Consider the following 12064-nt stretch of genomic DNA (forward strand, 5'->3'; position numbering starts at 1 on the left):
GGAATTTTGGCCCACTCATCTTTGCAGAATTGTTGTAATTCAGCTTTATTTGAGGGTTTCTAGCATGAACCGCCTTTTTAAGGTCATGCCATAGCATCTCAATTGGATTCAGGTCAGGACTTTGACAAGGCCACTCCAAAGTCTTCATTTTGTTTTTCTTCAGTCATTCAGAGGTGGATTTGCTAGTGTGTTTTAGGTCATTGTCCTGTTGCAGCACCCAAGATCGCTTCAGCTTGAGTTGACGAACAGATGGCCGGACATTCTCCTTCAGGATTTTTTGGTAGACAGTAGAATTCATGGTTCCATCTATCACAGCAAGCCTTCCAGGTCCTGAAGCAGCAAAACAACTCCAGACCATCACACTACCACCACCATATTTTACTGTTGGTATGATGTTCTTTTTCTGAAATGTTGTGTTCCTTTTACGCCAGATGTAACGGGACATTTGCCTTCCAAAAAGTTCAACTTTTGTCTCATCAGTCCACAAGGTATTTTCCCAAAAGTCTTGGCAATCATTGAGATGTTTCTTAGCAAAATTGAGACAAGCCCTAATGTTCTTTTGGCTTAACAGTGGTTTGCGTCTTGGAAATTTGCCATGCAGGCCGTTTTTGCCCATGTCTCTTTCTTATGGTGAAGTCGGAACACTGACCTTAATTGAGGCAAGTGAGGCCTGCAGTTCTTTAGACGTTGTCCTGGGGTCTTTTGTGACCTCTCAGATAAGTCGTCTCTGCGCTCTTGGGGTAATTTTGGTCGGCCGGCCACTCCTGGGAAGGTTCACCACTGTTCCATGTTTTGCCATTTGTGGATAATGGCTCTCACTGTGGTTCGCTGGAGTCCCAAAGCTTTAGAAATGGCTTTATAACCTTTACCAGACTGATAGATCTCAATTACTTCTGTTCTCATTTGTTCCTGAATTTCTTTGGATCTTGGCATGATGTCTAATTTCCAAAATTAAGCTGTCTTTTTATTTAGAAACAAAACATCTTAACAGAAGACAACCAAAAAAAATTAAGTAATATAGAAAGTACAATGGTATGCTGCAAAAACAATCCATGAAATTCAGTATTAAATGCCTGCCTGAACAAGAGATCTTTACAACTGGATAGCCCGGTCTAAAATGGCTCTTTGGGTAGGATAAAGCAGCAAGTAAGAAGGCTGAGTACAGATCCAACATGTTCACTTTAGAATTACATTAATGAACTCTTGCCAAAGTATGAAGAAGTTCTGAACAAAGCCTTGTTATGAAAATGTGTTTTTTTCCAATTAGAGATAACACAGATTGTCATTTTACCACTGAGTCAGAAAAGATGGATGAAGATTCTTCCAGTTTAGCAGTCTTTGTGCAAGTATTGTGACAGAGGATTTTAAAAATGGTTTTCCCATCTGGTATTACTCCAAATATCGTTGTTAAGATGTTAGGAGTGATTTTAAATCCAATGTTATCCGAGTGATATATTTAAAAACATTTGCCCAAAATAGTTTAAGTGTCGAATATTTTAAGTGGGATGTGTGATTGATGAACACATTTTAGTTAAATTAGGGTAAGCTTAGAAAATAATGAACTAGAATAAAATTTTTAAATGGTTGAATTCCATTCATTTTCTGAAATTTTAAAAATGTGGGACCCTTATCCCATTATTATCTAAGCTCAGTAAGGGGGTAGTTGTCACAATGTTTTTATATACTTTGAAGATACTGAAACTTCATTCACATCATCCATCCATCCATCCATTTTCTAACCCGCTGAATCCGAATACAGGGTCACGGGGGTCTGCTGGAGCCAATCCCAGCCAACACAGGGCACAAGGCAGGAACCAATCCTGGGCAGGGTGCCAACCCACCGCAGGACACACACAAACACACCCACACACCAAGCACACACTAGGGCCAATTTAGAATCACCAAACCACCTAACCTGCATGTCTTTGGATTGTGGGAGGAAACCCACGCAGACACGGGGAGAACATGCAAACTCCACGCAGGGAGGACCCGGGAAGCGAACCCGGGTCTCCTAGCTGCGAGGCAGCAGCACTACCACTGCGCCACCGTGCCGCCCCATTCACATCATAGTTATGGTAAAACATGAAGACATTTGGTAGGTTCTTAGCTTCTAGTTTGTGTTGCTTGAAGACTAAATTTAGAACTTAACAGTTCAAAATATGCAAATAAAACATCAATATCTTCAATACAGAGGTTTCTAAATGTATCAGTTTCTAGCATCTTCCATAGATTGAAAACTACATAAGTAAAAGAAGGTGGAAATAGATGGATTATCATGTGTGGTGCCTACATTGAAATTTTTTATCAAATTCTGAACCTCTAAATTGCTAGTAAAATGACAGTAATTACTGTTGACAGGGACACAGCACAGATTGTACACAGAGATGGGTGCACATTTAATACAAAATTACTTTTCTGTGCCCTTCTACTAAATTCCAACAATTTATTGTATGCATATTTGCAGCCCAGTAATAGAACTGAAACTTGGATAGTGCCATTTATATGTCCGCTTTAGATCTCTAAAAGGTTAACATTTTATTATATGACCTTTTTGAGTTTGAGCTGAATAGTTTTACAACTTAAAGAATGATTCATTGACATATAAAATGATTCTCTGAAAGAGATAAATTGGCTTTGGAATTACATTCATTTTGACAATATTGATTTTCCCTGCTAAAGTTACATTACAGGAAATATGTGGAGGACTTCATCTTGTGGTACAGGGACAACAACCTGCAGCTCAACATCAGCAAGACAAAAGAGCTGATGTTGGACCTCCGGCCTGCCAAGTAGAATTTGAAACCAGTGACCATTTAGAAGAGGACTGGAAGTGGTGCAGAGTTACAAGTGCCTGGGGGTTCATATAAACAGCAAACAGGACTAGTCTGACCACACAGTTGTGCTGTATAAGAAGGGTCAGAAGCAGGCTGAACTTGCTAAGGAGTCTTGGGTCTTTTGTTGTGTGTATTAAACCGCTGAAAATGTTCTACCAGTAGTCCATAGTAGCCAGTGTGGTGTTGTATGCTGCAGTCTTCTGGTGAAGCAACCTGAGCTCAAAAGAAGCACAATGCCTGAACAACCTTATCAGGAAATTCCTGCTTCACCACAGGGAGAAACCCTACCCTAGACATACTTGAAGCTTGTTATGAAAAAGAGAATGATGGCAAAATTAGATGCCATCATGAAAAATCCCATCCATCCCCTTTCTTGGAGCACTTTTAGTGACAGCCTCATTCCACCACTGCGTGCTAAGTAGTTCCTCTGGGGGTCATTTCTGCCCACTGCTATGAGGCAATTCAATGCTGCCACCTGATGTACTTGTTAAGTTTACTTTATTTGGTTATTTATTTAATTTATTGATTGACTGTTTATCTGTCCTGTGAGTCTGTATTCTTGTTTTTTATGTTTCTGCTGCTGTATACATCTGAATTTCCCTATGAGATTAATAAAATTATCTAATCTAAACTAATCTAATCTGAAGTACGATTTGGGGAGGATCATCTAGTAATATTTTTTTGATGCTTTCCTTACATGCCAAAATGGTGATTAAATGATCATTGTATTAAATTGTAATTCTTATTTCCATGTATTTAAACTGTTGTAATACTTCGAGCGAAAAGTTACCCAACTTAGACAGTAGTCTATCTAACCAACAGTGCTATCTGAGACATAAAAATTTTGATAGAGCCAAAAAGATCAGGAAGAGAGTGCTGTCAGAAGAGGCTGAGCCATCCTGTGAAGCCATACAGATGGTCTGTGTATGTGGTGTGAGTGAGACTGAGTGTGTGAGAGAGCACTTCAAAAGCAGCACTTACAACAGCTTGCTCCTCCTGAGATCACTCCTCAACTGGTAATACTGGCTTGGATTAGCTTGAGGAAAGTGAGGGTACAGTAGGTGGTATTTCCTCTGACCACAAGTAAGGGGTGTGAGAAGAAACGTGAATGTGTAGGCAGGAGACACAGTAGAAAAAAGATCATTGTAGCCATGGAAGGTAGAAGCTGTGATAGTGTCTTTGCAGCGCAGTTATTATAATAATATGAATGCCTGACACGTTATATTCCAAATCGTAACCTTAGATCTCCAAATGAGTGTCTCCTTATAATTCCAAAAGCTAAACTTAAAAGAAGTGGTGAGGCGGCCTTCTGCTGTTATGCACCTAAAATGTGGAATAGCCTGCCAATAGGAATTCACCAAGCAAATACAGTAGAGCACTTTAAAACACTGCTGAAAACACATTACTTTAACATGGCCTTCTCATAACTTCACTTTAACTTAATACTGATACTCTGTATGTTCAATTCTTCATAATAACTATTCACAGTGGCTCCAAAATCCATACTGACCCCTACTCTCTCTTCTGTTTCTTTTTCCGGTTTCTTTGTGGTGGCGGCCTGCGCCACCACCACCTACTCAAAGCATCATGATGCACCAACATTGATGGACTGAAAGCCAGAAGTCTACGTGACCATCATCATCAACTCCTTCCATGAAAACCCTAAATACAAAGAGGACTGTTTGACTTATGTTAGGTAGATTGCCCAGAGGGGACTGGGCGGTCTCTTGGTCTGGAACCCCTACAGATTTTATTTTTTTCTCCAGCCTTTGGAGTTTTTTTTTTTTTCTGTCCACCCTGGCCATCGGACCTTACTTATTCTATGTTAATTAATGTTGACTTATGTTTATTTTTTATTGTGTCTTCTATTTTTCTATTCATTTTGTAAAGCACTTTGAGCTACATTTTTTGTATGAATATGTGCTATATAAATAAATGTTGATTGATTGATTGATTGATAATAATAATTCTTTGCATTTATATTGTGCTTTTCTAAATACGCAAAGCGCTCAGCAATTGCAGGTTATGGTAGTATTGTTTTTTTAATACATCTTATTTTCCCTGTTTCTTTGTTGAAGAGCTCCCGTTGAAGAATGTATTGCCAAAATGACTGAAGTAACAACTAAAAAAGTGGAATTTTAACAAAGTCTACTGTCTGCCATCAATCACAGAGCATCCTGATAAAACGACTTTAATACACCTTCAACCTTAAAATGCAGACTTGATCACATCTGTGTGTGATGAAACAGCGGGCAGGCAACTGCTCGTACATGTTCACTAACAGACAGGCCCACATTTTGCATGGAGTAAGGTTTAATCAAAAGACAAAACAGCATGCAAAGATGTGCAAACACAAGGTGATTGGGACAATCATACCTTATTGTGCTGCATCAAATCAGAATGACAACTGAATTCCACAGAGCACAGATATATTCATAACAGGGGACCTATGGGATGTGCAGATGAATTTCAAATGTTCTGCATGGCTACCTTTTGTTCTGATGACCGGTTGCATCATATTCATCTGTTTATTTATTATTCCAGCACAAGCGTAACCAGCCTGTCGCTGAAATTCACAGCCGTCCCCTCAGCAGCACCATGTACTTAGAAATATTTTCCCATGCAGTCTCCAAGTCTGACGTCATTTTCGCCAGGACTTCCTCACACCCAGTGCCGGATATAAACTAGCCTTTATACTGTTCAGATATATGCAAGGTGGAGCCTGTACTGACACATTATTAACAGCACATCCGCTTAATGATATAATTAGTTTAAAGTTTTGATGATTTCATTCACAACTGACGAACTAAGTAGAAATGATAACCGCCAAAGCTTATTTTTGGTTGCATTTTAGTTGTAGTCTGGAGCCATGGCAGAACCACAGACTGGGCCACTTGGAGGTTGCTTCTGGGCCGCATGTGGCCTGCGGGCCGCCATTTCAATTACCCTGGCCTAGAAATTCAAATGGGCTTGCTAATTCAACAGCAGTTTGAGAAATGGGGCTCTCTTTGAAGATTTTATAGTCATATTATAAAGGCATTTTGGTATTAGTGTAAATTTCCATAAAAATAATAGCGCATTCCCAAACAACAATCAGAGAACTTGCCTAAGGCATTATGAAGCCATATCTATGACTGCCCAGCGTACCAATTAATGGGCATACAAGTTTTGAAAAGAGGAACTTCAATAACGTACCATGCAGTTATTTACGAAACAAACTTTAATTGTAAATTAGTGTAACACAACAATGACTAAGTTCACTTATCTATACAATCGTGCTCAACTTCCTTCTTTTTTACCCTCTTGAATTTTGGGTAATGCACTTCCTATTATGATTCAAACGCATGCGTATACTTATAATACATAAATACCTATGTAACAGCTTAATCTTGCAGTTAATTAAACACAGATATTTCTGTCTGCATATTATTAATCGTATAAAGTAACAACAACAAAGAAAAGCAAATGAATCAAACATTTTATAAAACTGTTTCACATATTTAAAAAAGCCAAAGAAGTACCTCGGGTTCTTTCATCAATTATCTCCTTGATTTTCGGTTTCTCTGTGCTTTTTCTAGGTTTTTTGGCCGGAGGAGGGGCAGTATAGGCAGTTTCAGGCTCCACCCATATTTCAGGATAAACTTCTTTGTATGGATTGCGCTCCTCTGGAAAAGAAATGCAGTAAATGAACATTACAACCCAATTTTATGAAATAAAACACGTTGAGACAAGTGGCGTCGAATCCAACGTAGTTTGGATTGGTTTGGAAAATGTTCATTTCTTCAATGTTAATTAGGATTATTAGGATACAACTAAGGAAATGTGCCTCACAGAAAAAGGTGAATCAAAAGGAAAATGACAAAAGACAGTACAGAACTTAAAATTACAAATATTTTTATGAGTGCAAATCTCACTCTGTTGCTCTTTTTTTAAATGCAGAAGAGGTGATGAAAAAGACCAGCTAATTAAATGAGAACAATCAAAGGTGAAATGACTAACTGACTGTGAAAATAGTTGGAACAAACACCTACAGCCACAGGGCCTCCAGCACAGGGACTGGAAATGACTAGGTTAAACAGAGGAGTGCAGCACCCATTAGTTTATAGGAGCAACAGTACTTTAGAAAGCTTTTCATTTTTGAAACTGAACATAATAAAGGAAAGAATCGCTGTACACTTTTAGTTGCAACGTATTCAGTGAAGTTTAAAATTTTATTTAATAGCTCACTATTTACAGACGAACACATTTCATTTAGAAAAAAAAAATAAAAAGATGGCATTTATGGGAAAAACAGAGTCTTAGATTATTCAGGCTTAGATAAAATATTTTTATAATACAAACATTTCATGTTCATTTTAAAAAGACATACAGTTACAAGGTCATTTCTAAATCTTCTTTATTGACAAGCGTTGAAAAACATCTGAATAAAAATTCATGACAACATTATGTGTAAAATAAAGGAATTTGACTAATTATCATTTTACATCCTAATCATTCTCAAAGTTCACAACACTGCAGCTTTAGTGCTAAATTTGACAAATCATTATATATTTTCAAGTACAAGCCATCAGTCAAATCATTTCACTTTCCGACACTATAAACATCACTTCTCATAATTATGAAATATTTCATTAAAATACATGGCTTAGACTGCTAATGATACTAGAAATGGTGCTAATTGAAATTTAATTAGAACATATCTTGAAATATCTAAATAGTTAATTGGCCATATGTATATTTACTGAAAGAAAAGTTTCCTTTTGCAATGGCATTGCAAATGGTTATTTTAAACCACTGAAGATATCCAGCACATACATAAACAACAATATGAAAATTTACAAATTCTATTAGATTATTGAAATCTATAGGGTTATTTTTTTTTTCAAAGAACCAAATGTTTTAGAAATACAATATTTATATATATACAAAGCAGGACACATTGAAATATTTTTTCTAAACAAGTAAACTACTAACACATTTAAATAATGTAGGAGGTAATAGTTAGTACTGATTCATCATACTGGAATTATTACTTGTGGAGTTTGCATGTTCGCCCTATATTAGCCTGGTTTTTCCTATGGGTATTCCAGTTTTTTCTTTCAAATCCAAAAAGATATGCGTGTTAAGTTAACTGGTCATTCTAAACTGGCCTTATGTGAATGTGGGTGTGAGACTGAGTGAGGCCTGCAATGGCCTGGTGTCCTGTCCTGAGCTGTTACCTGCCTCAATCCTAAAGCAGCTGGGATAGACTCTAGTCCTTAACCTGGTTTGAAAATGTTAAGACATTCAAATTGCCTAGGCTTCTTACTGAGATCTTCCCTTATCTTACAACACTCACCGTGTTCTCAGCCTAAAAAAGATCTTACTTTGACCTACTACAAACCCTGGTTTCTTTACTCTGTCTCTCACTCCCTCTCCAGAATTTCTGCCTCTGCATACTGTCCTTCCAGAACACCCAGTATGCATATTGGCCATATTGCTTTATTTGGTGTTTTTTTTCGTGAGTATACCAAACACCTATTGTCACTGTCACCAAACAGTTTTCTCTCCATGTTCAGGCCTTTCTAGGCCTTATACCAACTTGTTTTGCCAACTGGATAAACAGTGTGCTGCAAAATATCCTGGTATTGAGAGTCCTTTTAAACCTCCTGTGGGGGCCGAAAGCTAGAATCTTACCCTTAAGGTAACTGTGTATTGTGAATCAATTCATAATGCTATCATTAACCAACAATACAGATCACACTGTCAGTATCGCAGCATCACTAATCTTGGCCACTTTCTGCTGTCTACCATCAAAATTCTTCAATATCACTGAGCAAGCAATAATAGTTGCATAGGACTCATGCTATTTCTCTATAAGTCCTTAGCCTTTTTCTTGAATCCTTCATGTTACACATGTTATGGAGTAAAGCCAAATAGTTATATGGCCCTTTACCTCTGCACTTGGGCAGGGTAATACAAGGATAACTGAAGATGCATGAAAGGGCTAATGGAAGAAGAACCGACCCAGGGTGAAATTTAAAAACTGCTGCTTGCCACAAGCTCATGGAACTTTGGGCAAGGAAGTGAGCTGATGTAAAGGAAAGGCTTGATTGTTAGCAAGTCAGCGAGGATAGGAATTAGACTTCTAAATGATGAATAATACAGCTAGGATTAGAAAATGCATTTCTTCTGCATCCATAGACATGGTAATTTTGATGAAGCCAAACACATAATATATAAGTCTGGAGAGAACCATGAGTGAATTTTGCTTAAAACTGGATGGGAACAATTTCAATGGTTCACCGAGTGTCACATTTCTAAACCAATACAATGCCTCATGAACATAGCAATCAAAATAAGGGTTGTAATCTTCAACTGCTTTTGTTCATTTTCGATCATTGATATTGGTCTATCAGACCATTTTCTTCTACTATTTAATATAGAAATAATGAGAGAAAACATTCATGAGAAGCATATTGTTAAAAAAACGCTTCTTTGACTCATCAGCAGCTTTAAAACTTTCAAACATTCTAAGCAATCAGTCCATTTATAGTGCCAACTATAATAGCGAGGATAATGTAAATAGTAAGGTGGAAAAATTTAATTCTAAAGTGAGAGCTGCTGTTGACATAGTTGCACCTGAAAAGACAGTTAAAAAATCTTATAGCATTATTATACCATGGAAGACCCAAAGAGTGCCTGATTTAAAAAGAACATGTCATAGAGCTGAGTGTAAAGGAGGAAAACTATTCACTGTGAAATACTGAAGGTTAAAATAACAGAATACAATAACACAGTCCGTCTTGAGAGGCACAGCTATTTCTCTAAGATTATAAATAACAATGCTAGTAATCCCAGAGTCTTATTTTCTATAATTGATCATATGCTAAAAACAGGTAACACAAAGGAAAGCCTCCAAAATACTTCCAGTGAAACCTGTGAGGCTATTGCTGCATTTTTCAATAATAGAAATAACATTGTACATCTCCCCAACACTGCAGATCCTCCTTAGCCCCAGTACTCCGTTATAAACAAATTAAATTCTTTCACCAGGATAGATTTATCTGATTTACATAGAATAATCTCTCAACTGAAACCCTCCACCTGCGTCTTTGACCCAATACCAACAAGTTTTTTCAAAGAAGTATTAGGAGTGCTAATTGATAATATTCTAGACATAGTAAATTCGTCATTAAATACGGGGGTCTTCCCAGACTATCTTAAGACTGTTGTAGTTAAACCCCTACTCAGGAAAAATAATCTTGACCCCTCTGCTTTTGAAAATTTTAGACAAATCTCTAACCTGCCTTCTTAAGTAAAATTCTGGAGAAGGCAGTTATTATGCAGTTAAATGACCACCTCAAAAAACATGCTATTCTTGATAAATTTCAGTCAGGTTTTAGAATAAATCACAGCACAGAAACTGCACTTGTTAAAGTAGTAAATGATTTGCAGGTAAATGCAGACAGAGGCCATTTATCTGTTCTCATCCTCTTAGATCTGAGTGCTGCATTTGACACCACTGATCACAATATTCTTAGAAATCGCCTTAGTCAATGGGTGGGCCTCTCTGGCAGTGTCTTAAATTGGTTTGAATCCTACCTGGCAGGGAGAAAATTCTTTGTGAGTTGTGGTAATTACAACTCAGACACATGATATCCAATATGGTGTTCCACAAGGCTCTATCCTGGGTCCACTGCTCTTCTCAATCTACATGCTTCTGTTAGGTCAGATTATCTCAGGGCACAAAGTGAGCTACCACAGCTATGCTGATGACACACAGCTGTACTTATTAATAGCACCTGATGACTCAGACTCTCTCGATTCACTAACACAATGTCTTACTTGTATTTCTGAATGGATGAATAGTAATATTCTCAAGCTAAATAAAGAGAAAACTGAAATTTTAGTGATTGGCAATAATGGATTCAATGAGGTTATCAGAAATAAACTTGATGCATTAGGATTAAAAGTCAAGACGGAAGTAAAAAACTTAGGGGTAACTGTTGACTGTAACCTGAATTTTAAATTGCATATTTATCAGACCACTAAGACAGCATTTTTTCACTTAAGAAACATAGCAAAAGTTAGACCTCTTATATCACTGAAAGATGCTGAGAAATTAATTCACGCATTTGTTTTCAGTCGACTAGATTACTGTAACACGCTACTCTCAGGACTACCCAAAAAAGACATAAATCGTTTGTAACAAGTGCAGAATGCAGCTGCTAGAATCCTAACTAGGAAAAGAAAATCCGAACACATTTCTTCAGTTTTGATGTCACTACACTGGTTACCTGTGTCATTCAGAATTGACTTTAAAATTCTGCTTATGGTTTATAAAGCCTTAAATAATCTCGCTCCATCTTATATATCGTAATGTCTGACCCCTTATATTCCAAATCGTAACCTTAGATCCTCAAATGAGTGTCTCCTTAGAATTCCAAAAACAAAACTTAAAAGAAGTGGTGAGGCGGCCTTCTGCTGTTATGCACCTAAAATCTGGAATAGCCTGCCAATAGGAATTCGCCAGGCTTATACAGTGGAGCACTTTAAAACACTGCTGAAAACACATTACTTTAGCATGACCTTCTCATAACTTCACTTCAATTTAATCCTGAAACTCTGAATTTTCAATTAATTATAATAACTATTTATGGTGGCTCTAAAATCTGTACTAATCTCTACTCTCTCTTCTGTTTCTTTTTCCAGTTTCTTTGTGGTGCCAGCCTGAGCCACCACCACCAACTCAAAACATCATGATGCTCCAACACTGATGGAATAAAAGTCAGAAGTCTACATGACCATCATCATCAAGTCCTTCTGTGAGAACCCTAAATACAAACAGGACTGTTTCATTTATGTTAGGTAGATTGCCCAGAGGGGACTGGGCGGTCTCATGGCATGGAATCCCTGCAGATTTTATTTTTTTCTCCAGCCGACTGGAGTTTTTTTTTTGTTTTTTCTTTCCTCCCTGGCCATCGGACCTTACTTATTCTATGTTAATTAATGTTGACTTATTTTTCTTACTGTGTCTTTTATTTTTCTGTTCTTCATTATGTAAAGCACTTTGAGCTACATTTCTTGTATAAAGATGTGCTATATAAATAAATGTTGTTGTTGTTGTTGTTGTTGTTAACCTGGTCCGACAGAAAGCAAGCCTTTATTCATGATGAACCATTCACAGTTGAAAAAAAAAAACTCTTATCGGAGAACACTGCATGTCTTAAAAGTAAACATAACCTGTT

The 12064-nt window shown here is 37.3% G+C and overlaps 1 protein-coding gene across 8 annotated transcripts in view; it reads right to left on the reverse strand.

Moving 5' to 3' along the window:
* Window positions 1-12064, reverse strand: part of dnmt3ab (DNA (cytosine-5-)-methyltransferase 3 alpha b) — a 592789-nt gene that overhangs the window by 43716 nt on the left and 537009 nt on the right. For all 8 annotated transcript variants that reach the window (XM_039748778.1, XM_039748775.1, XM_039748773.1 and 5 more), the window contains one exon: window positions 6356-6499. In XM_039748778.1, the coding sequence (XP_039604712.1) occupies window positions 6356-6499 (144 nt within the window). The remainder of the gene's footprint in view (window positions 1-6355; window positions 6500-12064) is intronic.

Source organism: Polypterus senegalus, chromosome 3 (assembly GCF_016835505.1).
Source record: "Polypterus senegalus isolate Bchr_013 chromosome 3, ASM1683550v1, whole genome shotgun sequence".
Classification (NCBI taxonomy): Eukaryota; Metazoa; Chordata; class Cladistia; order Polypteriformes; family Polypteridae; genus Polypterus; species Polypterus senegalus.